We start from the raw sequence: 27,500 nt of genomic DNA, 5'->3' as shown, positions 1-27,500 counted from the left end.
TGTTCTTATTAACCTAAACTGTAAAATAAATAAATATATATATATATATATATATATATATATATCTATATATATATACATATATATACATATATATATATATATATATATATATATATATATATATATATTCACATTCATTTTCTTCCTATATGCAGTTTACTCTGTATTATGATCTTCTCAAAAGGTCAAATTTTCAAGGTAATTTCTATTTCACCATTCTATAACATAAATATGATGCTAATGTATCTATACAAAATCTGCACTCACCTATAAGCTCTAATTACCATAGAAAAAAAAAAAAAAAAAAAAATATATATATATATATATATATATATATATATATATAAACAGACAGCCAAAAGATATTTCTCAAGAAAACTGGAACTAGTGCACCCACAATTCCCAAGAACAGTGCCCACAGTGGAGCCATGTCTCTACACTGTCCTTGATAGCATATTTGTTTGGTTAGCTGGCTAAAGCTTTGTCCTTGCGGTACATGGGTGTGTGGAGGAGTCAGAAAGCAATAACAAAACATAAATTTACTTCCTTCTTTATGTTGTTAAGAAGGAGGGAAGGAAGGAAGGAAGGAAGGAAGGAAGGAAGGAAGGAAGGGAGAGGAGAGGAGAGGAGAGGAGAGGAGAGGAGAGGAGAGGAGAGGAGAGGAGAGGAGAGGAGAGGAGAGGAGAGGAGAGAAGAGAAGAGAAGAGAAGAGAAGAGAAGAGAAGAGAAGAGAAGAGAAGAGGAGAGGAGAGGAGAGGAGAGGAGAGGAGAGAAGAGAAGAGAAGGAGAAGAGAAGGAGAAGAGAAGGAGAAGGAGAAGAGAAAGAGAAGAGAAAGAGAAGAGAAGGAGAAGAGAAGAAGAGAAGAAGAGAAGGAGAAAAGAGAAGGAGAAAAGAGAAGAAAAGAGAAGAGAAGAGACAAGGAGAGGAGAGGAAAGAAAAGACAAGGAGAGGAGAGGAAAGAAAAGACAAGGAAAGGAAAGAAAAGACAAGGAAAGAAAAAAAAAAAAGAAAAGAAGAGAAAGAAAGGAAAAGATGATGATTTTTCTAAGCTTTCCCTATGACCATATAACCTGTGCAAGTCTGGGTTCATCATCTATTCAGTTGCAGATTATTTTCATTTTCCAGCTAATTGCTCTCTTCTGAACCTCCAATCAACTCAAAAACTGAACCACACCAATATCACTATTTTTCAATATATCAAATAAATCATATCAATTTCTCTGCTGTGCCAACATCATCTTAAGGGTACAAGGTAAAAAATCAGAAGGAATTCTCAACAAGGGAGAGCTGGGCTATATTACAGGGTAGTTTCAAATGATCCACAAATGGCAGGGAAACTATTTTAACGGTAAGGATTGCTAATAATAATAAATTTTCTTTCGGAGTCCTACTCAAAATGTTCAATCACTGGGTTAATTTGTCTAGCAGACTGTATTGAAAGGGGGTCTCCAAAAAGGCTATTTTCTCTTCTTTGTTTTATATTAGAAAAACAATAAAAAATGTCATTATTATTCATATCTAATGCAGATTGAATATTTAGAAACCCCAAAGACTATACAGGTACACAATGGAAATTGTACTAATTATATGGGCCTTCAAAAAATCTACTTTGAAAGAGATAAAGCAGCTTCAGAGAGAAGATAAATATGATAAAGTCATGTTCTAAAGATGCAAATAAACACAAAATTCCATTACACTCCTACAGACCATATCTTAATATCATTAAATCATTATGGTAATTTTATGTATCTCCATCATATGACTCAAATGTGTGTTTTCTTTAATGACTTTCTTGTAATTTACTACTTCATTAAATGTGGGCATATGTTAAAAGGGCATATGTTAAAAGGAGTCCAGAGCTTATCATTCTGCATAGGTAAGTGCTTGTGTACACTCAGGCTCTGGGAAGTAAAGGCTATGAATGTCTGCATTATGCTTCCTGTCTATCCCTATGCTAGTCCTATAGTCCTCTCCATGCACCTTTTCTTGTTCTTGTATCTTCTCATATTCCCTCTTTTTCCCCCCCCTTTTGTTTTGGCTCATATTTCTATTTTCTTTTTCAAATTGGGTCATTACAAGCTTTAATTTAAAAAACATAAAATGTCAAAAAGAACAAAAAAGTTAAATGCATCTCATAATAACTTTCTCAAATATTTCTCGAGACACCTTACAAAAATTTTGAGATTAACCTGCAGTCCTCCACCAAACAGGTATATCTGTAGATGCCACCTGCAAACAAGGGGTTAAAGGACCTGCATCCTATATTTAGCCACTTAGCTGAGGATGTAGAGGATGCTGTGTTTTCAATATTCCCTGTCATTTGGAATTATTTACAATTGGATGTGTAAATAAAAAAAAAAAGAGCCACCACTCCCAATTTTGCATTAATCATGAGCCACTCTCTCCAGACCTTGAATGTTTATTTTCTCCTCTCTGTTTTTTGCTTATTTTCATTAATCTCCTCTTTGTCTCTCTGAGTTTTTCTCTTACATTCATGGATCTTCTACGTCCATTTTCAGAGAGCCTCTCCCCTTTAATAATCCACATGTTAAAAAATAAAGTTAAAATCAAAACAGATCCATCAGACTCCAAGTAAAAATAAATCAGTACATTTTGACCATAGATAACATCACAGTGATAATGAAAAATAATTATATATTTATACTGAGCTCTTTTTACCTATAAGGAGAAGAGTATGATAATGAAGAAACTATCCTATTCTCATCAATCTTGTACAACCAACTCTTACAAAAGTGTTCTTTCAACTATCAGTCAAAATTTTGAAGCAAAAAGAAAATGAATAAATTCTGAATTCACACCAAAAAATTATGATATTTACAAAGATCCCTGGATATCTAACCAAGACGGCAACTCAATTTTTTTTTTTTTCAATTCCAAATACTTATTTTTCATTTATCTATAAGCAACAAGATAATATAAGGAATATCTAGCTTCCCTTTTAGTCTATTCATTATATGAATGTAGATAAGAAATTATCAAATATTTATAATAGGGAAAAGTAAAAAATGTGGTGAGTTGCCTATTAGGGTTAAATATTTCTAAAATGCTAAATTCTGCCTCCCACTCTCCCCCACTGAGAAAAGGTCTAAAAATAAATGCTAAAACTCCACTGCTAACCAATACCTTTCAGAGTGGCCTATATCTTAATCCTGAAGAAAAATACTTAAAAACCTAAGAGAGAATGATAAATGTGGAGAAAGACTCAATAAGAACAGAAGATAAATTCAAGAAGAGATTTGCTTTCAGTGGAAAAATAACAATTCACTGGGTAGGATGAAAGAAAATTAAATCATCAAAGATAAAATAAAAACCAATAAAAAAAACAAATACATAGAACATGAAGAAGAAAACTTGAAGAAAATGAAATATGAGAGAAGAAAGTCATTTAAAATAGATTATATAAAGCAGACAAAATTTGAGAAAAAAGAAAATGTTCTTTTAATATAAAACAAGAGTAAATATTTATAAATCACCCCACAACAGCTTTCAAAACTGGATTTTTTTTTCAGCATAGTTTACATGTATGACACTTTTATATAGCACAAGGAATCAATAAAATCATGAAATCTAACACACTTTTCATTTCAAACATTTTCAGTGCATTTTGAAGATACAACTGATTTAGGAATATAAAAGTCGAGGCACCTATCTCAACCATCATTCCTCAAGCACAACACTGAGAAGCTTGATGAGGTTAACACTAGGGACACTAGACTTATCACACACAATCACACACATATACCTGGTATAACAATTTGCATAAAAAAAAAAAAAAAATTAAAAACGGATAACCATGGACCTGCGTGAGACACAAAGATAAGCATACAGACTCACAGTCATGCACAAGATCACAAACAACCTTACTGACATTAACAAACATTAATATCTACAAGCAGCACATTCACATTACACACGAAACTGACACAACAGTAAATTTCTTACATACTACACCAACAGTGACACTCACAAGCACTCCTCCTTCCCACATACCATATGCGACTGGAACGGGCTACCCCAACACATTATCAAATCAAATACACTCAAAACCTTCATTGACAGACTTAACAAGCACACAAAATTACTAGCATCTTTACAACCTCCAACTCTATCCCGACCCTAGCAACCAACCACATATGCATGTTATGTGCTTGCCAGCGCCCTGCGCATTATCTTTGCAACCAAGATTGAGAGAAACAATTGACAAATTAATTTTCATTCAAACTGATTTACAGTTTAGAAAAGAGCCATCTATCAGAAAGAAAATATTACTGGACATTCAATTCATCAATACAAGATAATAAAAAAAAAAAACTACCCTCAAACTGACATACCAATCATAAAAGAGAACAGTTTCATGTTGCTTCTTGTTCAGAGGATGGTGGTATTCAAATAATTAAGGCAGATAACAGCCAGTTCTTCTATCATAAAGGACATGAATACAATTATAGTATTAGTTCCAGTACAGGATTTACATTGTCAATACACCCAGGACTTTATCATGAAGTATGGAACGAGTCTCAGCACTATCCTGCCAAATTATACAGGAAGGATGTCTTTGGAGCATAACATTATACGAAAGAGAGATGCAGAAACAACTTCAAAAGCTGTGCACATTGTAGGCCATGCAGGTGAATATAAAATCATATACTTTGCAATTTTAATTTGCAATATGCACAAATCACAGGCACCTATGCACTTTGTCTTTCTATCTTTAGCTGAGGCCATACAAATATTTTTTTTCAACAACCAATTTGTGATATTAATATATGCTGTCAATTCCCAACTTAACACACTCAAATTCACTCAACAAACATGGCAGTGAGATCTTTAATCTTTACAACTAAAGATTGCTCTCTCTTCCATGCCCCCTTTGCCAATTCTGAATGAGCCATACCAATCTGCTCAGCCTCCAACAAAGTTTTTACAAGAAGATTATGCTTACTGAGAAACTGGGCCATTTGTCGTCCAATAAAAATGCTTGTGTGACTGCGGCTTTAACTACCTCAGAAGGTAAAAGTCTGCTATGCAAAAAAAAATCCTATTCATTCTAATCACATCAACCTAAATGAGGAATTCAGAATCTCATCAGTGAAAGTCACATTAGCAAAACAAGAAAAAAAAAATTAACCTTCTTCTAGTACTTGCATGGAGTTTCCTTCAACCCAAACCAAAGTAAAATGACTAAGATCTGTGAATGACGGCCTACAATCTCGATCAAATTAGAGACGACAGTGGAGACCTGTCAAGCAAGTGCAACACGTCTGCACTACGCACTCTTGGACCAAATCCTCATTGGGCAATATCTCATTCATGAGTTCAACACCTCCCACCCTGCCGCAATATACACGGCGACAGTTTGCTGGCATTCGCTCGTCCACCAGCCGGCACAAGGCCAATGACAGATTGACGAACGTCTTCAAATCATTTCTCAAGTAAGGAAGAAGAAAAATCCCAAAAATATTCTCTACAGAAACATAACAGGTGGAGTGCGAGAAGACCCTTGCAATAAGATGCAACGAGAAAAAGGATCACTGACGAGAAGAGATGTGAAGAGATAGAGAGAAAGAATACATAGCAGAGAGAAAATCATTGATGTGATACACAGCAAGAAAGAAAAAGTAGAATGCTACATGACAAGAGGGAGAATCAGTCTCAGTGAAAACAATCACAGAGAAGAGGAGAGAGAGAGAGAGAGAGAGGAGGGAGAGAAAGAAAATTGAGAGCAGAGACAGAAAAAAAAATCCCAAAGGTAAATAGCTCGAGAAACATATTCCTGGCTAGCTGGGAATTGAGGAAAGGAAGCAATAATGTCACGTAGAATCGCGAGAGGAGGCGAATAAGGCGAGCGAGCGATAAAACCCGAGCCTGGCCCCAAAGCCCGCACCTTGTAAACATCGCCGTAGGTCCCGCTCCCGATGCGCTGGATGAGCTCGTATTCATCCTGCGGGTTTCGGCGGCTGATATCCGACGCGAGGGCCGCTGCCGCCGCCGCCGCCCCGCCGCCGCCGCCCGCCATCACGCCCCGCCGCCGCCGCCGCCGCTCCCACCACGCCCGGAAACCTTTACGAAAGTCCTCGAAGCTCAAGAAGGCTCTCTGGCCCTCGTCCTTGCGCTGTTCCCGTGTTCAATTGACTGTTCCGCTGTTCAGGAACGGGATGGATGGACGGAACGAACGGGATGGCGGAACGGAACGCTGGACAGGGGGTACGGAACGGGGTGGCGTTCGAAATTAAAGGAATTGGGGGGTCCTTGGTTGCCAATTTCTTAAATTGGCTGATGTACTGGTGTGATTTTGTTGTACTAATTTGTATATTTTTAAAATCTTTTTGGTTCATTTACTTTTCTTCCAAATCTGTGTTGGTTATGGACACAACAACATAATGATCCTTCACATCCTTATCAGTGCCATTGTCTCACAAATTCTAGTGAAAATGATTACACCGTATTAGGATAAAAAAAAATACCAAGATATAAGTTCATATAATACACGCACCTAATTGCAATATGGCATCTAAAATCCATCCGATCTTGAACGCAAGGCCTTAAGTTTCATCATCAAATCGTTTCCCGTATATCCTTATTTCGTGTAAAATGGCAAATATCCGCCGGCTTGTCATCTTCGGAGCTACGGGGAACACAGGTCTTTGTTGTACCGAGGCTGCCGTCCAGCTGGGTAAGTGAACTAGAACCAAATATTCTATAGAATAAAAGAAATTTAATGATAATTTCCCGCCAGGCACATCGTCTGTCGTGTTTGTGTTTGGTTGTTTTCGTTGTTTCTCTTCGCCGTCGGGGGAAGGTGCTTATCTTGCGCCGGCTTTTATCCGGGACATTTCGAGAGCAAGTAAGGGCTCGGCTGAAAGGAAATTGAATAGGGATAACGCGAGAGAAGAAGGGGAGAGAGAAATTAAAAGGGAGTGAAGGGCAAGACCTGTTATTTAACCAGGATGTGACGCCCATGTCTGACTGCACGTACACCGACGGACTGGATAAAACATTAATTCTTTCTCTGCTCTTTTTCAGTCACTATTTAACATCAGACTCCTTTCATTGCTGAGGTTAATTACTATTCTAACGTGGAATTTTTAAGAATCTAATGAATCTCTTTCTCAACTTGGTTACTACATGGTTTTAGGATCCATTTTTCTCTTCTGCTAAAATTAGATTAATTTCCCTGTTCTGGAGATGAGACGCTTGTCATATATGCACACTAGTAAGGGTCCGTAAAGAATACATAGAATAACAAGTTAAATACCAAAAAAAAATAATAAGTATATGACTTTGTTATCATGCACAAAGCGAGGGCCAATTGAAGATGATATTGTAGAGGAAAAAAATGTTGCAGTCGTCATTACAAGAAATGATCTGCAGACATGAACGGTAACACCACAAGTAAAGGATAAAGATCACGGAATGTGGTGCTCCCAAGTCTCGGCTCTATCTTGTTGTACATAGCAGGGTGAATACGGTGTTTGCCAGGGGGTGTCTGCCCCCCATTAACCCTCCCCTTGGGCAGGGACACCCAGGCACAGCAACTTTAGTTATTGAAAAAAAATTGTAACGGGAAGTTTGGGACCTAGCCTCTGGTGAATGTGTCTGTATTGTAGAGAATTACCAATATGAAATTGCAAAACATTAAGTTTATATATAATTTTTTTATATATATATTCTGCAGTATTCATATCCTTTTTAAAATCATGAATTTCCAAATTATGAATAAAATGTAAAGAAACTAAATGACGTGCAGCAAATAAAGTCACCTTCACTGTTCAAATTCCACACACCTGGGCTATACATGCACAAATCTATATTTGCAAAGCAACGGCTCAAAAACCTCGGTGTATAATCTTGTAAGATTAGGCTTGTTGACCTCCCTTGAAATTTCTCAAGTAAAGGATCTAATCCAAATCTTGCCAAATATACAGGGAAGAAGTTTGTTGGGTTAATCTTTATGGTAAAGACACACTAAGGTAGGACAAATTGAAGAGGATATTCTTTTAAGAGGACTAAAAGTGTCTCGTGAGTGCATTTGTACTATAAAAAATTACCGTTCCTTGGCTTTTGGCAAAGCCTTTTACTATGTCAGATACCAAGCAATTACCTAGATAATCTTTAGGTAATTAATTCTTAACAGTATAGATTCATTTGCCAAAATTCTGTCCCTTGGTCCACTTCACAAAAGTTTATTAAAAAATCTAAGTTGCCATGACCGGATGTAAAGGAAAGGTTGACCAGCACCTCCCAGCAAAAAATGCACAGCAAGATAGATCTGAAACTTGGGAGGACTGAGTGGACTTGGGCTGGAAGCTGCACTTTGTGTGATCTTTTTCATTTATTTGCGGTGCTACTGTTTTATTTCTCACACCAACGACTCCCTTTTTGTCCTTTACTAGAAAATCACCTTCAATTTGCCCTAGCTTGGTGCATCCATGCTGTAAAGATTAACCATTCTTTATACTGGGGAAAACAAAAATTATTGAAGATGATTACTTCCAAATTGTTCTATTATTGTATTAATGTTGTAGTTATGAGGCATATTCATATTTTTATTAATGGGTTTTGTGAGATGTTTGTTTAAAAGAAAAAAATATTTGTTCTCACATTATAGCATAAAGTTAAACCTAAGTCATGTTTTATCCAAAATTCCAATATTCATTCCAGAGTAAGTGCCTTTGACACTAGTATGGATACAATTCCAAGCCATTTAGGAGGTTGTAAATTGTATATTTTGTTTTAGGTGAACAGTTATTAAATTGTATTTTTTTATTAACAAGAATGATTGAGTAGAGATGAGGAATCATTTATAAGTTTTATCCCATGAGACATGCTGATTTTTTATTTTATTTTATTTATTATTATTTTTTTTTAATCTTTACCAGAGCCCTAAATAGCCATAGGCTATTATTGCTTAGCTCTTTAAACCACAGTTTGTTTATCAAAAAGATGAAACCACTTTTATATTCTTTACTTCTTTATAACTGTGGCAAAGATAATGAATGTCCAAGTCTGAAACTGCAATTCTTTGAATAATTTCCCCCCCAATTCTGAACTCTATAGTCCCAAGCTCTGGGGTCTTAGTGATATCTTTGAGCATATTACACTCTCATTAGCATATGTATATACATACATATATATATATATATACACATGTATATACATACATATATATATACACATGTATATACATACATATATATATATATACACATGTATATACATACATATATATATATACACATGTATATACATACATATATATATATATATATATATATATATATATATATATATATATATATATATACACACACACACACATGTATATACATACATATATATATATATATATATATATATATATATATATATATATATATATATATACACACACATGTATATGGGCCTTGTGGTATGCATCATACATGCATGTTTACACGAGTTTGTGGGTAGGGATGTGCATGTCTGCTTGTTTATATGTGTGGGTGTGAGTATGGGTGTGCATGCTTACCTGTGGATCTGTGTGAGTGTGGGTGTGCGTTTGTGTGTGTGTGTGTGTGTCTGTGTGTGTCTGTCTGTCTGTCTGTCTGTCTGTCTGTCTGTCTGTCTGTCTGTCTGTCTGTCTGTCTGTCTGTCTGTCTGTCTGTCTGTGTGGGTATAAGTTTGTGGATGGGTGGATGTAAACATGCTAGTATGTATCTGTAATTGTGGTTATGAGTTTGTGGGACTGTGTAGGTATGGGTGTGAATGTTAGTAAATGTTACACCCTGATTGTATATGCAATATTCACTAATCAGTTAATGTGAAAATTGTGCCTAAGATGGATAAAACCTGAATCAACTAAGTTGCAGAAAATTCAAGACTTTCTCTTTGACATACAATTTCACCTAATGGGTTTCTCTTGAGTTGTCATTATCGTGAAAGCTAAAGGAGCTTGCTTTACTGAGTCGATGTGTCTGCACTTTTCACACATAATGAAATGCAGGTCTTCCCTTCCACACATATTGAAAAGTATTTTTTATCAGTTTCATGTGATGTTTCTATTAACTTATTGTGAGTGAACTGAAACAATATCTCTCTCTCTCTCTCTCTCTCTCTCTCTCTCTCTCTATATATATATATATATATATATATATATATATATATATATATAGATATATATATATTTATTTATTTATTTATTTTACTTTTTTTTATATATATGATCTTTCATGAAATACTTGTATGATTTGGATTACATTTTTAAAAATTGTTATATGCAGTCTATAGGTTTGTTTATACATTAATATTCTACATATTTACACGACATAGGGACTCCTATATTTTCTTTTTCCTTATTTGCAGTCTATTGTTAGCCAAAATAAATGGATATTTTACCATTTCTTTCTCTCTCCCCTTTTTCATTTAAGATCATGGGTGTGGGTGTTACAAGTCTTTCCTACACTTTCTCAGTAGATCTCTTACAACAATGCCTTCAACTTTTACAGGTGAAACCCACCTCACTCTATTAGGAACATGATTCGCAGTGCAAGTGTCCGCTTGTTTCGCTCGGCTTGGGTAAGTGTCCCAAGCCGTTGCGTTTCTTCATCAAGCCCAGATGTTGTCGTAGAAAAGTTAACAGGCGATCATGAAGGAGTTACAGTATTCGGGTTCAACCGGCCAGCTGCCAAGAATGCAATTAGTAAGAATTTGCTAAAGGAGTTCATGGAGGCAATTGAGGATGTTCGTCACAATCGCGATGTAAGAGTGGTTGTGCTACGGTCTCTGGTGCCAGGCATATTCTGTGCTGGTGCTGACTTGAAGGAGAGGGCCAAGATGAAGCCAGAAGAGGTTGGTCCCTTTGTTGCCAAGGCCCGTAGCTGCATCTCAGATATTGAGAACCTACCCATGCCTGTGATTGTTGCTCTTGATGGTGCTGCACTCGGAGGAGGACTTGAAATGGCACTTGCCTGTGACCTTCGCGTTGCTGCAGATACAGCAAAAATGGGCTTAGTGGAAACAAAACTAGCTATCATACCCGGTGCAGGAGGAACCCAGCGACTTCCTCGCATTGTTGGCACTGCCAAGGCAAAGGAACTGATTTTTACAGCTGCAATACTCAATGGCAAACAAGCTGCTGAAATCGGCCTTGTGAATCATGTCACCCCCCAGAATGACACAGGAGATGCTGCATACCACAAGGCCCTAGATCTGGCACAAAAAATCCTCCCCAATGGCCCTATTGGTGTCAAGATGGCCAAGACTGCCATCTCACGAGGGATGGAGGTTGACCTTGGCACTGGCTTGTCCATTGAGGAGGCTTGTTATGCCCAAGTCATCCCAACAAAAGACAGAATTGAGGGTCTTATGGCCTTCAGAGAGAAAAGGAAACCAGACTACAAGGGAGAGTAAGGAGGACATTGAGGGCAATGCAATAGTTCTGTAATACTAATTCCTCTCAAAAGGGCATGTACTATTGAGTGAGACTGTAGTTCAAATATATATACTTTTTTCTATTTAAATCTTGTCAATAAAATTTCTTAAATGTGGTTAGAAATGTTTGTTTTGGGTATTTACCTAATAAAGCAAATATGGTTGTCTGAGATTTTGAGAACATGGGTGTCATTATTATGCTTTTTCTAACTGTCAATAATATTGATTGTAGAACTAGTGTTTATTTTTGTACGTAGGGGTGTGTCACTGTGAATATATTGCATATTAATCACAGTATTGTAAGTTTAAAGACCATTTTTTATATGTAAATATCACACAATTTGTTTTGAATAGATGTTGAGAATAAATAATTGTTTCTGGTCTTTTTTGTTTTATTTTCATCAGTTGATACCACTGTGATGTTATAGAAATTGGAAACTTTTTAGATTTGTTCAAGATTTTGATTACAGAATTTGATAAGAGTACCAAATGAGTTTTTTTTTAAATAGTCCCATTATTGTTGCCATGTTTTCTTTTGTGTTTCTCTCAACATTCCCATTTTAATCCCTTTTATAGCTGATTAGATATCGAGTTGTCATGCATCTGCATTTAATGCATTTTTTTCTTTCCTCACCTCCATTTTTTCCTCTTTTTCTACTTTCCCTGATAACGTAACTTGATAAGGCTGCTCTACATGCGCAGAAGACATTGAGACTAAAAGATGTTTTGCCTCACATCTACTATGACATTATGAAGGTTAGCTACTGTTGCAAATCATTAAGCCAAAGTCCCTGTTTAGAATCAAGTTTTGTGCCTTCCTCTGTAGCACTGTCTCTGAATTATTTAGATATTTAGTATGTTCCTAAATAATAATGATGGGAAATACAAGTGGCTGTTAGTATATGTTTTCAAGCAAATGAAAAAGAAAGTAAGATGAAAAAATACAAAGGAAGAATCGGGTAATAATGACCAGCTATACCAGGGGTTCCCAACCTGGGGACTATGGATCAATATGAATATTTTGATGTCGAATTAAGTAATCCGCTACAGTACCTACATATAATTATCTATCACATATCCATACATTAAAATCTTAATAAATGTTCTTGCCCTAGTTACTGACACCATAAAGCTATGCACAAGTAGTAATAACTGAATCTGAAAAGGTGACAGTCACAGAACGGGGCCATGGAGGTGATTATATAGTGGTTGGGGCCACAGAACGAAAATGGTTGGAAACCACTGAGCTATACGATGATAACCGTTAACCAGAAAGAAGGCATTTGAGTTGTTTATGTCATGGAGTGAGTGGCCGGCCAAAAAATAATAGAAAATGGATCTCTATGACTGGATGCATAAGAAATGAATATATTTTTATGTATAAATATGCAGTACATACATAAGAGATATAGGGTGCGTGTGCGTGTGCGTGTGTGAGAGTTAAAGCAACAAGCAGATGCACAGATACAAACACACCCTCATGTTTTTCATGCTACAGTATTAGGAACCTGGCAGTAAGCGGTGAATTCATGTTGAATGTATGAGGCAGTATGTATAAACACATGTTTGCAGAGAATGAACTTTTCATTTATATACGTGTATGTAGACATGTGGATTTTTCCTTGATAATACCCCTTCGTCTTTTTTAAAATTCTATCTGTGTCCTTTCTAGATAGAGCTACGAAGTTATCGCTTTATTCACTCCCCATGAAGCGACACGTACCATTGGCAACATGGCCCATATTACCCAGAGATATGGCAATATCCAGACTTAATAGTGCAATACATTATGTAAATGTGCTATGTTCCGCGGACAATGAAGTCGGTTTTATTCAGACAAATGGCGTTTACAAGCTAAGGGTCTTTAATTTTCTTTTCATATTCTAATAATAGTGTTAATTTTCCGTTAGCCTGTTTCCTCAAAGTTTGTAACTGGTCCGTGCCATACTAAATTGGACTCCTTTTCTTTACGTAATTTCAGTCCTTAAATTGCTGTTTGCATCTTCCATTCTCCTTAATATCTTCGTATCTCTTTTATTCTTTAGTTTAACCGTCGAACATCTGTTAAGCGCCAGTGCCATATTTTATTGCCTTGAAATAGATTGCTACATTTCCGATATATATTTGCTCACACATTCTGTTTAAATTTTATTTGTTTATTCATTTATGAGTGAGAGGCTCCCAATTGCTATTTTCCGGTCTTATTTCTTTCTTTATTAAGTTATTTGTTACTAGTTGCTCGTAAGATTTATCGGGGAGGAAAGGAAATTCTGCTACGTTTGTATTCACCTATTACCACTTTGCGCTGATTGCATTACCTTATAACAGCGGTTTGCCAACCTTTTCTAGTTCTCTTCCCCCCCCCCCTCCCCCCTCAATGAATGACATCTCATAATAAATATGCACTTACATATGATGGTTGCGCTTATTTCTCTGAACAGTTTCTGAAAATCCACCAGGATTCTTAGTTCTCAGATATAATTTCCCTCTTTATCGACCCCCCCCACCCCCCCAGTAGCCCTTTGTGGTTCCCAGTAGGTCCACGCTCCACAGGTTAGAAACCATAGCCAAGTGTGTGTATGTGGGTGTGTGTGTATATATTATATATATTTATGTATGTAGGTATATATGTTTGTAGTTATGTATATTATATATGTAGGCATGTATATTATATATGTATGTGTATGTATATATTATATATGTATGTGTATGTATATATTATATATGTATGTGTATGTATATATTATATATGTATGTATACGTATATATATATATATATATATATATATATATATATATATGTGTGTGTGTGTGTGTGTGTGTGTGTGTGTGTTTGTGTGTGTGTGTGTTTGTGTGTACGTGTATGTGTGTGTTTGTGTGTACGTGTGTGTGTGTGTGTGTGTACGTGTGTACTTGCGTATATATATGTATATATATGTATGTTCATATATATATATATATATATTCCTATCTCCTCTTTTTTTCTCAGAGCAGAATTTCATGCTTTGGTTTGTATTCAAGTGATCATAATTTTAAACTTTAGAATAACAATGCAATATTAACACTGGTTCGAAACTCATGGCCGCCTTCAAATTAAAAACTACTCAATTCAAAGTCGTTTTTGTTATGGATGTGTATATTTGTCCCAACCATTCCAGAGGTCATTTTGCTCCCACAGACATGTGCTGCGTTTCTCCCACAGCCATGTGTTGTGTTTCTCACAATTAAAGGTAATTTTCCATTTCTCTTCCACTAGGATTTCCTCAGGAACCAGTACAAACATCCGTATGAATAAAAACTCAGTCTTTTGTTTATCAAAGCTGTAGAGAGTGAAAGTATCAACAGTACACGGGACTGCCTCTCCCGCACTGCGTATTATTTGGCCTCCAAAGCAGCTCGTTGCTCCAGTCTAGACGTGGCTCTCTGGCGCCCAATGCCAGCCCGCAAAGCCAAGAGAGAGAGAGAAGTCTTTAATACAACTTTATGCGATGATCAGAATATTAAGCAAACCAGAGTCCGTTTTTTCTCATGCGAGGCATTCCCGTGTGTTGTAATTCCGAACCAAATGAAAAGTCACACAGTACAGACTCTACTTGAGATTGTATTGCAATTTGTCAAGCCGTGCTTCTGCTTCATATTCCGAGATGAAGGCTGTATCGAATACGTTTAGTGGATGCCCCGTTGTTGAACGGATATAAAAACCTGGGATACAGTAATGCCCAAGCTTCTCGCATTTAAATCCGCCAAGCTGGTAAAAATCGCCTGCGTGACCTTATTTTATCTAAATCTATAGTCACGTAAATCTGCTCTGTAAAATATGTATATTTTATCAAATAGAATAGGCGATAACTCTGTGAAAACGCGCATTCAGTCTGAGATGTAATATTTCTCTCTATCCTGGGGACTGGGCGAGGCCGGTTAGGTTTGTTTGGGTGTTCAACTCGGACTGCCGTGGTTTAATTCTTTGTAGGGTTTCGGGTTTTATAAATTCCCCATTACAAGAAGGCCGTTTTGGATCTTCAATTTTCATTCATGTTGAATAGTTGATTGTAGATATACAGATAGATGGATACTCTTTGATTTCTCCAATTCCACCGTGCACACAACTCCTAATTATGGTTCCAATTAATCGATTTGCATCCGCCGTTCCACCGTTCCACGACAGAGATAATCATGAATATGTTACGGGGTAGAAGTCGCCATGACTGCGTAGCTACTGAGAATAGGTACAGGAAATCAGTAATCTCACGCACATACACACACGCGTGCGCGCCCATACACATATAGAGGTGAGTATGTGATAGAGAGAGTTGGTTTAAGTAAGTGTAATCGTGTGTGTATGTATAGGTTGATATGAGTGAGTGTAACTGTAGACTTGTTACTGCATGTGTACGCCTACATACACTCACGGTACGCAAGCACCCACAAGCCAAAGGTTCCATTCATATCTAATCGCACAGCGCTACCCCTTCTTCCTCAGGGCAGGTCCACAGGAGGGAGTATCTTTGAGATAATGCGGCTAACAATGCAGCGCCATCATCTAATAAAGACCCATTGGATAACGACTCTGGCCAGCGCACCTCGCTCGGCGTCGGGCTGGAGCGCGCATTAGCATATGTGTGGGGTAGGGACATGCTCTGCCAGTCTCTCTCTCACGCTTTTCTCTCCGCTTCCTCTCTATTTTTCTTTTTTCGCTTTCTCTCTCTTTCCTTCTCTCCTCTCCTCTTCTATCCTCTCTCTCTTCCCTTGTACTCTTTCTCTCTCTCTCTCTCTTCCCTTGTACTCTCTCTCTCTCTCTCTCTCTCTTCATCTTCGCCTTTTCCTCCTTCTGTGACCCTCTCTCTCTCTCTCTATTTGTTTTTCTTTTTTCTTTATTTTCATGTTTTGTCCCTGTCTCCCTTTCTCACACTCCTCTTCCTCGTTATGGTAAATTCTCAGATGTTTGTTTTACAAAGTGACACCTGTTTTACAGTCTTCGTTGCGTGACAGGGAATATAAACATTCATTATGACAAAAATGTATGTTTGTAGACTCGATATACTTATAAGTATTTTCTGTGATTTTCTCTACAAACTAAATCATATTAATTGCTTCATGTACACCAATGCGTCAGAACGCAATATTTGCCGGCATTAAGAAAACCGGATAAACAGTATTCAAGCCTCGAATATCGCAATTATTCTTTGCAGAAGAGTGATGATGCTTAATCACATGATGTTGTCTTGCGAAATTATTTAAGGGATCGAATTATTCACACATTAAAGGACACTGAAGCTGGCATGACCTTTGAGAAAAGAGAAGGCTAGAAGGGTATTTATAGAAGTTATACAAATTATAGTGTGTTCTTCATAAAGTGGATACGTCGAGGTCAGTGAAATGATACAAATTATTTCGGATGATAGCTTTTGCTATATCTCTCTGTGAATGTTTGTTTATCAGTCCGTCCCCCTCTCCCAATCCCTTGCTTGTTGTTTCCGTGTGTGTGTGTGGGGGGTGGGGGGGTGTTAGGAGGCAGGGGACTGAGTCTCAATATAGGGGATCCCCCTACCTTGGTCCTCAGCCCGCGCCACAAATAATTTTGCATGGTCTTTTTTCTCCACCTTTCCTTTTCCTTGTTCTGTCCACTTATCCTAATCATTAAATTCCTTTTTACCGTTTTCACCATAATGCTTTTATCACAATGCTCTTTTACTCCCTTAATCCCTTCCCCTTCTATCAACATTTACCTTGTACTATACCCCATCAGCTTCCCGCTCTACCCTTTTCCCTAAACATACAACCCTCTAGTACTGTTCAACCTATAATTTACCCTAACCATTAACTCGTTCCTAACCCTTTTCGCTATTCTAATTTACCATATGACCTTTGATGTCATATGGCACTTCCTTACCTGGGGGCTTTGCCCTCAAGCGTCACGCTATTTTGAATACGCCGCCAATGACCTTAGATGTTGACGCGGCATAAATTTTGAATAACAATCCCCGTCGCCAATCCCCGTATCTACCAATGTATTTATCACCTTCTCTCTTCCTGTCCCTCAACTTCTCACTGCCCGTCATCCACTCTCTCCCTCACCCTTTCGCTCCCCCTGTCCTACACTCTCTCATTCACCCTTTCACTCCGACTCTCATCCTCACCCTCTCACTCCCACTCTCTCCCACACCCTCTCACTCCCACTCTCTCCCACACCCTCTCACTCCCACTCTCTCCCACACCCTCTCACTCCCACTCTCTCCCACACCCTCTCACTCCCACTCTCTCCCACACCCTCTCACTCCCACTCTCTCCCTCACCCTCTCACTCCCACTCTCTCCCACACCCTCTCACTCCCACTCGCTCCCACACCCTCTCACTCCCACTCTCTCCCTCACCCTCTCACTCCCACTCTCTCCCACACCCTCTCACTCCCACTCTCTCCCACACCCTCTCACTCCCACTCTCTCCCTCACCCTCTCACTCCCACTCTCTCCCACGCCCTCTCACTCCCACTCTCTTCCTCACCCTCTCACTCCCATTATCTCCTTACCTCTGTCTCCCATTCTCTCCCACACTATTGTCTTCCACTTTCCCCCTTACCCTCTTGCTCTCTCTCTCTGTGTCCCTCACTCTCTCCCTCGCCCTCTCACTTCCACTCTCTCCTTCGCCCTCTCACTCCCACACTCTCCCTCACCCTTTCACTCCCACACTCTCCCTCACCTTTTCACTCCCACTCTCTCCTTCACCTTCTCACTCCCAATCTCTCTCTCACCCTTTCACTCCCACGGTCTCCCTTATTTTCTCATTCCTTCTGTCTACCACGCTCTCCCTCATCCTCTCACTACTACTGCTTCCCACTTTTCCCACACCCTCTCATTCCCTCTGTCTCCCACTCTCCCTCACTCTTTCTCCCACTTTCTCCCTTGCCGCCTGTCTCCCACCCTCTCACTCCCACTCTCTCCCTCACCCTCTCACTCCCTGTCTCCCACTCTCTCTCTCACCCTCTCACTCCTTCTCTCTCCCTCACCATTTGTCTCCTACTCTCTCCCTCGCCCTTTCACTCCCTCTGCCTCCCACTCTCTCCCTCACCCTCTCACTCCCTCTGCGTCCCACTCTCTCCCTCACCCTCTGTCTCTTACTATCTCCCTCACCCTCTGTCTCTCACTCACTCCTTTCTCCCACTCTCTCTGTAATGATGGGGGATGTTATCCCACAAGTCTGCCACCAATGTAATGATGTGTGGTGAGTTTATCCCACTTGCTGCCACCAGATAATTATGTGGGGAGGACGTGTCCCCACTGTGATGGCACTGCCGCCTTGGTCTTGAGGTTTAGAGTTAAAGTTGTCGCAGGTTCTCTATTTATTAACAAAGGAGTATGGTACATAGAGTACAGTGAACAGGCCTGGCAGAGACTTCCAGGCAGGAGCGTCTTGCAATGCCAATCACCTTTGTGCTTGATGTTGGAAGTCTGCAGATGTATTGTGAGATGAAGTCTTGGAGTGACAGAAGTCGACGAAGGTGTCTTCACTTACAGGAATTGTCTTCGGAGGGTTTCGTGTGGTAGGTTATCTTTAAAGGGCTTCGTGTGATGCATTATCTTCGGAGGGATTGTGTGGTGTGTTATCCCAGTACATTGTCACCCATGTAATGATGGGGGGAGTTATCCCACTATTCTGCCACCTATGTAATGATGTTTATCCCATTTGCTGCCGCCAGTGTAATAATTTAGGGAGGATGTGCCCCCACTGTGATGGTACTGCTGCTTTGGTCTTGAGTTGTAAATCCAAAGTTGTCGCAGGTTCTATATTTATTAACACGGGAGTATGATACCAAGGGTACAGAGGACAGGCCTGGCAAAGACCTCCAGGCAGGAGCGTCTTGCCATGCCCGCGAGGGCGAGCAGTCTGTGTGAGCCTGAGGTGTTGACCGAGCCGAAGCTGAGGGCAGAGTGACATCGGCTCTTAAGGTTTTGAGGTCATCACAGGTCGTTTTTGTATGATACAGTTAGAAGAATGTCACTAAACATAAGGAAATGGAAAGCATTAAACTTTAGTCCGATATTCGAAGATGAGCCTCGCCCGCTTTAGTAGGAGTGTCAGTGCTTACTCTCTGTTTTATGGCAAGTCATAGATTCCTGCGCTCGTATGTTTGGACGGGGACACTGGATATGTCGGTACAATTAAATCATGAACATTTGATAAATACAGTATTGTCAGTAATAATGATTACAAACATAGTGATTCAGAATAAGGATTTTCTGACAAACTTTTTGAGTATAATCAAGATATAAGTTTACATGTAGTTATAAAGTGATCGGTGGTAAGAGTCGGAATTGCTTGCTCTGGGGGCACTTGTCAGTGTCGCCCCGTTCTGGGCGTAGGTCACGCTTGGCACAGGCGATAACCAGTAAAGTGCTGGGTACCGTGGGAAATCGAGGGTGAGTAGAGGGGGAGAGGTCATTAAACTCTCCCTTACCCTTTCACTCCCTCTGTCTCCCACTCTCTCCCTCACCCTCTCACTCCCTCTGTCTCCCACTCTCTCCCTCACCCTCTCACTCCCTCTGTCTCCCACTCTCTCCCTCACCCTCACTCCCTCTGTCTCCCTCACCCTCTCACTCCCTCTGTCTCCCTCACCCTCTCACTCCCTCTGTCTCCCTCACCCTCTGTCTCCCTCACCCTCTCACTCTCTCTGTCTCCCTCACCCTCTCACTCTCTCTGTCTCCCTCACCCTCTCACTCCCTCTGTCTCCCTCACCCTCTCACTCCCTCTGTCTCCCTCACCCTCTCACTCCCTCTTTCTCCTACTTTCTTCCTCGCCCTCTCACTCCCTCTGTCTCCCATTCATTCCCTCACCCTCTCACTCCTTCTGCCTCCCACTCTCTCTCTCCCTCTGCCTCCCATTATCTCCCTCCCTCACCCTCTCACTCCCTCTGCCTCCCACTCTCTCCCTCACCCTCTCACTCCGTCTCCCACCCTCTCCCACTCTCTCACCCCCTCACTTCCTCTGTCACCCACACTCTTCCTCTTATCCTTCCTTCACCTCTGTCTCAAGCCCCCTCTCCCTCTACCCCTCCGTCACCTCCACCCCTCTCTCTCACCTTCAGGAGCCGTTACGTATCGTGGCAATATATGAGCATAAGAGGGATAATCAACCCCCCTTACACCAGAATCCGCAGGGAAAAAAGAGGGTGACATAAAGAGAGGGTCAGCGGGTACACCCGTTTTAGTAAAGGGAATATCCTCTCTCTCTCTCGCTTACTTCTCAGTACCTCACAACGGGGTTTTATTTTGACTCGTATATTCTGATTTTTTTTTATATACTTCATAAGTCATCAGTTATGAAATGAGGATTGTTTGGTTTCTACGCCAATAACGTTATATTTTGGAAGTGAAAATTGTACGTCGGGTTTATTATGGGATAGAGTTATTATTTTTTTGGATGTACTGGGAATTTTGTGACTGTCATTATTATTGTTTTTAGCGTAATTTCTTAATATTAACAGTTTTGTTATTTTACTGATACTATCATAATTTCTGCTATTCTAATCATTATCACTATTTTTAATTAGTCCTCCCTATCTCTCACTGCAGGATACGACACGACCGTATTCATCCGCGACCCCGCTAAACTGCCGGAACCCTTGGCTTCTCAAGTGACCGTGAAGGTCGGTGACATCTTAGATGAATATCAGGTTGACGATGCTGTGCAAGGGCAGGACGCCGTTGTCATTGTCATCGGCACGCGGAATGACCTAAGTGAGGTTTGATTTCATTATCCCTTCCCCTCCCCACCTTTCCTCTTCTCTTCTCTCCTTTCCATCTCTTGCCTTCCCTTTCCCTCCCTCTCCTCCCCTTCTTTATTTTTCTTTCCTTCCCCTTCACCCTCCTTTCTTTCCTTTTCCTTTTCTTCTCACCCCTTCCCTTCCCTTTCCATCTCTTTCCTTTTTTCTTTCCTTCTCATTCCTTCCCCTTTTTCCTTTCCTTCCCATCCCTTCCTTTTTTTCTTTTTCTCTGCTTTCCTTCCTATTCCTCCCCCTTCTTTTTCATTCATTCCTATTCCTCCTCTCTCCTCTCCCCTTTTCTCCTTTCTCCTCTCCTCTCATCTCATCTCATCTTCCATCAGAAGAGACGCTGCGAAACTGCTCGTGCCCGATTACGCATTGGACACCCTCGCCTCACCCATTCCTATCTCATGTCACGATCTTATCCAACTCTGTGCTCTTCATGCAGTGTTCCTCTTTCAGTTCCACACATTTTACTATCCAGTCCCCGCTTTACAGGGGACTGTACTTCTGCTTTTACTCATTTGTTCCCACTTCCTCGACCCCCAACCGGTTGGACATCCTCTCGGAATCTCTCTATCTTTTCCTCTTACAACTTGTTCTTCTTCCCGACACATATCCTCCACGTGATCTAATTGCCCTTCTCCCTCAATTCCTTTCCCCTTTTAACAACTCTTACCTTATACTATTACACCCCATCTGCTCCCCCTCTCTATCGCTTTTCACTGCCATACTACCCTTAAGAGTGCTGTTCAACCTCTAACTTCTGGCACACCCTAATCTTTAACTTATTTCTGTCCTTTTCACCACTATACTTTATCATTTTGTCATACGATCTTGATGTCTAGCACATTTATTTGTTTTAACCAGTCACTGCACTCTACTTCCCTCTCCTCTTTTCCTTTCTCTTTACATCCCTCCTTACCAATTTTAGTATCTTCAATAAAGATACTTCTACATGACGCATGAAAATACACCGAGTTGTTTACTTTTGATATATATATTTCAAGAAGTTTATTTAACTGGAGGAAAGGATTTTGAAGACATAACTTAAAAAACTCCCACATCCATTCTATTTACCACTCTCGTTATAGGTCCTACAACGATGATGTCAGAGGGAACGAAGAATGTTCTCAGCGCTATGGAGAAGTACAACGTTAATCGTGTGTCTGCGTGTCTCTCGTGTAAATGCCCCTTTTCTGTCGTCTCTCCATATTTTTTTGTATATTTTAAAAATAATGTATATGTCCTAAAGAAAGCTGTTGTGGCTAATCGTGTGCGCAATTATGTGGCCTGATGAATTATGTGTATTCATGCGTCTTATTAAACTACAATCGTGTTTTTTCAGCCTTCAACTTCTGGGAGCGTGAAAAGGTTCCTGAGCGATTCCTCAATATACTGGACGACCATTCACGCATGCTTGAAGCTCTAAAGGCGAGCAGCCGGGAATGGGTAGCAGTTCTTCCACCACATATTACAGGTTGGTGTTCATTAAAGAGGGTAGATCTTTTTATATTTTTATCTCCTCAAAGTCGTTTTTTACTTTAGCTTCAAAGATTTTTCATGGTAGGTGAATCATGTCAACCGATCAGAAATAAAGGTAAGTCCGACGAGCGAAGCTGAGCCTCGCCCGGGCTATGCCCATGAGGGGAGCCTGGCCTATGTCGACTCGCTAACGTGTGTCAGCTAGTGCTGACTCGGCTGAGTTTAGTCCATACCCGCCATGGTGCCCAGCCACAGCAGTAACCTCCAGGCGACAATAGCAACTTCTCGCGCCTGGGCGGGAAGCGAACCGCCGACCCCTCGGATGAGAGACCGACACGTTACCACTGTACTAGCCCGGAGGCTGTTAACCGATCGGAAGGCGTGGGAAATATCCTAGTGTTTATGCCATCCTTAAGGCAACTATTATCGTATTTGGGGGTTAGTGTTCAAAAAGCCGTAATTTCAAAGACCACCAATATTAGCCCAATATTAAAAATAAACATCAGTAAAGAAATATCATAATATAATTATTATTATTTTAATTGAACAGGTGAACCGGCGAAGGGAGACTACATCACAGCGCAAGGGAAGGGGCCAGGTCGTACCATTTCGAAGCACGACCTGGGACACTTCATGGTCACCTGTTTGACTGATGATGACAACCTTCATAAAATGATTGGCCTCTGTGACAAGCCACAGGCTTAGTTCCAGCACCAGGAGTCTTTTGTTCAGAAATGAAACATCTTTAATCCATATTAATGGAGAATGTAGAAACTGTAGAAACGGGAGTAGTGTTAGCCCCCCGGGAGAAAAAAAAAAACTAAGAAAAAGAATCTTGGTAAGCAATACTCACGCAAAAGGTGACAAGTCAATGCTAAATTCTTGGCATCAGACTATTATTATTATTATGATTTTTTGCAGTCTAAAAATTACCATTTACAAGCAATCAGGAAGAATGCATCCATGAGGATATGCAGTTTGCTATACTAAATATGCTTTAGATCTGTGACATTAGACTGAAGTAAAATTCCTCTAGTGTAGTTAAGGTAAGCAGGGCAATCATTTCAATCAAAGCATGGATTTAAATTCTTATTTTGCTTTACAGGCTTGATTTTGAAGAAATATGTAGTATTTATAGATATCTTTGAAATTTGTTTCATGTAAAAATGTCACAACTTTAACAAAGTGTACCAAGAATTTCTTTACTGATTTCTTTTTTGGTATTTTTGAAGTTAATTGAAGAAATGTGCATTTCTACAGTAGTGATATTAAAGTACCATGTATTAAACACTGAGAAATATTTTGGTGCAAGATTTGTTAAATAAAATATAGATTTTATGTAGCTTTGACTCCATTTAATGACATAGAATAAAATATATATTTTTTTAATTACTGTTAGTATTTTTAGTTTGATAGATAATTATTTCATATATATATATATATTTTGTTTTTTAATTACTGTTAATATTTTGCTTGATTGATAATTTTTTTTTTAATTACTGTTAGTATTTTATTCATTAGCTATGCAAAAATACAGAGTTAATTAGAAATTTCTTACATTTTGAATTCCAAAGAAACATTGTAGTAAAAGTTCTTGAACTGTTGACATCTATGTATTAAATGGATATAAAAAAGTTTACACAAGTTACAATGCCTGTACATTACTCTGCAAGAAATTCATACTACTACTTTATGCAGCATTCTTTTTCCTGGCCTACATGAAGCACTTTGCCATTTGAAATGTTTTGTTGTTGGGTATTTCAATCAACAGGTAATATATCTTATACTAGGATGCACAGACTAAGATTCTCAACTATGTATTTTTTCATTATAAAGGATGTAGAATGGTTAAAAATATTCATTTAGTATATATATTTTTTTTATTTTTACCTATGTGACACAACAGAACCCACTGGAAAAGAGGGCATAATCATCCAATTGTTCTACATGAAACGAGCAAGATGCACACTGCACTGAATAATTCTTGAACAGTATTTTTTTTATACAGAATAGCTTTTACTTTCGGAGAAGGATACCTAATAACCAGAAACAAATCTATCACCACTGAGGAACAACTATAAGCTACAAGATAATTTTGGCTAAGCTGGCAGAACCAAAGTTCACCTCTAAAAATTCAAAAAATGCTCTTTTGTTTACATGTACCATTGTTTTAGAAGCTATACCTAGTACTCTGTATTGTTTTTTCAACTTAAGCAATAATCCTTCTCCATTTTGATTATTTGTTATTACACTTCTTTACTCAAAAAACAAAGTAACAGATACTTTCCTCTCTCTTGACTTTAAATCAAAGCTTGAATTACAAATTGATTATATGACAACTTTTCACCTAAGATTTTACAAAAACTTCTGTATTATCAAATTATGATTTCTTCCTTATCTTTCTCTCTTCCTTCCTTTCTTCCTTTTAAAAGATCTATTTTATACTGTACTCGAAATATTTTAAGTTTAAAACAACTAGCACGAAATATGCTACCCCGCACTGCTTTCTGGGGCATGAGGACCAAGTAGCAATTGCGATGACTAGTTCTCATTAATATTTAGGGAGGGAAAGGTAATGGGGGAAAAAGGGGGGGAGGAGGGGTAGGGAAAGGAGGGTTGGGAACTTTTAACGATTCTTAATCCTAATGTCAGACTTCCAATGGACGTGTTGGTGGATCATGATGCTAAGCCCTTGAGATGTGAGACAACCGATAGCTTAAAAGGACAAGGTTTCTCCCTATCAAAGGAAGTACCAGGCCACCTTAATCTGCCGGCAGAATTCATATTTATTCTTTTCACTCTACACAATAAAGGGGATAGCATTAATGTCTGCCAGCACACATGTATAAATCTACTGGACTTGGAGTAAATGAATTTTCAAATATATATATATATTTTATATATATGTTCTGCCTTACTTGACACATTTAAGGATATTAACTAATGCCTGTAACCATTTCGTGCAGAATATGAAAATAAAAATCATAAAAATTATAATGAAGATAATAAATATACAAAGGATGATATTAAACATCAACCACATACTATTCCAACATACACTTTTTTATGAGTTTGATGACTACAAACCAAGCAATTAGACAAATATATCAAAATAATATATTTAAAGCAAATGCCCTTAAGCCATTAAAAGTTGGTCAGGTTGAAATTAAAATTATGGAACCAACTCGTATAAAAGGAACACATTTATATAAGAAAGTACAGAATGCATTAATCATTACAATTTGCAAATCATCCGAAAATATCATTCTTTTAATACAATAGTTGAAACATTGTATACTACTTCCACCCTGGAAATATTTCTCAAAATTTATTAGACAAAACTAAACATCTATTCAAGCACCTTTGTAAAAGAATCTTATTTTGTCTCTTTATCCATTTCCATTTTGGATTCTTCTCCATCCTCCTTCTTATCCTTCTTCCCATCTCCACCTGTAAAAAAAAGTAAATGTAAATTTCATTATCCAATCATTCCAAATTCAAATAACTAAGTGTAAAGATATTCTTATCATGAGGCAATCGTAAAATGTATTTGGTCCTGCTCAAGATCATAAAAATGCAATGCACTACCTGGTGAATACTGAACTCTGTTAACTGTGAACAGCGTATAGACAACCGAAGATTCAGCTTTTCTTCCCCTCCCATTTGCATACTTGTTCACATTCTCGCCCTTTATATCTCTTGCCCACTTTAGGGAACTGTCCATAAATGGGGGGGGGGGGGGGAGAAGAGAGAGAGAGAGAGAGAGAGGGGGGGGGGGGGAGACAGTCCCCCGTAACATCTATGATCCAGATGATATGACCATCATGTTATGAAAAAATATGCCTTGAGGGGCATGTGAATTGAACATGCCATTGTGAGCAATAAAAGGCCAGATGCTCAAAACAGTTTACAACGTTGTATCTCAGATCGGAGCCTGTTACAATGTTGTAAGGCCTCTGAATGCAATACTCCAAACAAATTTAGCCGCCATGTTAGAACGTCATACATTATAAACTGCCTTGTAAGTTAAAAACTGCTCTGGGGCTCTCATACGGGTTTGAAACCGAATAAAGTAGTTTATTTCACAATAAGTCAACAGAGACCTTTATGTGACTATAACATGTCTTTTCCTTATATAATACATGGGAATTTTAATTGTTTAGTTATCTCTCTCTTTTCATACTTTATCATTAATTTGAATCAAATACAGGTATAATGTAACCTGAGTTGACAAACATTTTTGTGGCTGCTTATCTTCATAACCAAGCATTGCAGCATAAAAGAAACTATTATAAGGAACCCTTAGATTCTCCCCATGAACGGATAAGCATTTATTGCTATATTACAGATTTCTTAATTTCTTTTACTATAACCTCTTATACTATAACTACAAAACTGAACAATCCTTTCAAGAATTATTCTTCCCATGGTCAGCAACTCTTCCATATGTTATATTTATATCAATTTACTTTCACGTAAAATTATAAATTTTTGCCTGATGATTTTACTCCCCCACTGATGCCCAAAATAATGTCCAAAATATTAAGTCAACACAATATTAAAATATAGGAAATACTTTTGGGATCAGTAATACCAAGAGTTTGCAATCATTTCTATGCTGGCATCTATAAGGGATGTATAAAAGAAAAGAAAAGAAAAGAAAAAAAGAGATTGCCAAGTCATTTTCTCTGCATATAGAGCACATTATATGGAAAGGAGAATTATTCTGGAAAATTAGTCCTAGTTCATATATTTTAATTCACTTGGTTGAATCTTTGGAAATATCATTCAGGGAGACAGTCACTGGACCTTCCATGGTGTTGG

At 38.7% G+C, this 27,500-nt stretch overlaps 3 protein-coding genes across 21 annotated transcripts in view; 1 reads left to right on the top strand and 2 right to left on the bottom strand.

The window, feature by feature from the left end:
* LOC125043967 (mitogen-activated protein kinase kinase kinase kinase 3-like) overlaps window positions 1-6,175 on the bottom strand; it is a 74,546-nt gene extending 68,371 nt beyond the window's left edge. For 2 of the 7 annotated variants that reach the window (XM_047640382.1, XM_047640384.1), the window contains exon 1: window positions 5,910-6,161. In XM_047640382.1, the coding sequence (XP_047496338.1) occupies window positions 5,910-6,041 (132 nt within the window). In that variant the 5' untranslated portion in view covers window positions 6,042-6,161. Of the gene's footprint in view, window positions 1-5,909 lie in introns of all 7 variants that reach the window. The other 5 variants (XM_047640378.1, XM_047640379.1, XM_047640381.1 and 2 more) reach the window with 5 other exon arrangements.
* A 365-nt stretch (window positions 6,176-6,540) lies between these two features.
* Window positions 6,541-24,546, top strand: LOC125043787 (methylglutaconyl-CoA hydratase, mitochondrial-like). Of its 3 annotated transcripts, XM_047640082.1 has the most exons (5): window positions 6,541-6,698; window positions 21,001-21,165; window positions 22,286-22,375; window positions 22,540-22,671; window positions 23,227-24,546. In XM_047640082.1, exons 1-5 carry the CDS (start codon window positions 6,617-6,619, stop codon window positions 23,379-23,381), a joined length of 624 nt encoding a protein of 207 aa, XP_047496038.1. In that variant the 5' UTR covers window positions 6,541-6,616; the 3' UTR covers window positions 23,382-24,546. The 3 variants fall into 3 exon arrangements, with proteins under 3 accessions (XP_047496038.1, XP_047496037.1, XP_047496036.1); XM_047640081.1 differs by lacking the exons at window positions 21,001-21,165; window positions 22,286-22,375; window positions 22,540-22,671; window positions 23,227-24,546 and adding an exon at window positions 10,510-11,816 and having other exon boundaries at window positions 6,546-6,698; XM_047640080.1 differs by lacking the exons at window positions 6,541-6,698; window positions 21,001-21,165; window positions 22,286-22,375; window positions 22,540-22,671; window positions 23,227-24,546 and adding exons at window positions 6,731-6,869; window positions 10,510-11,816.
* The window catches only part of LOC125043785 (zinc finger RNA-binding protein-like), a 31,814-nt gene continuing 28,855 nt past the window's right edge, over window positions 24,542-27,500 (bottom strand). For all 11 annotated transcript variants that reach the window (XM_047640068.1, XM_047640070.1, XM_047640069.1 and 8 more), the window contains one exon: window positions 24,542-26,126. In XM_047640068.1, coding sequence (XP_047496024.1) covers window positions 26,053-26,126 — 74 coding nt within the window. In that variant the 3' untranslated portion in view covers window positions 24,542-26,052. The remainder of the gene's footprint in view (window positions 26,127-27,500) is intronic.

This window comes from Penaeus chinensis, chromosome 34 (assembly GCF_019202785.1).
Source record: "Penaeus chinensis breed Huanghai No. 1 chromosome 34, ASM1920278v2, whole genome shotgun sequence".
NCBI classification, from domain to species: domain Eukaryota; kingdom Metazoa; phylum Arthropoda; class Malacostraca; order Decapoda; family Penaeidae; genus Penaeus; species Penaeus chinensis.
Note: the sequence above shows the minus strand (reverse complement) of the source record. Positions and strands in the feature narration are given on the sequence as shown.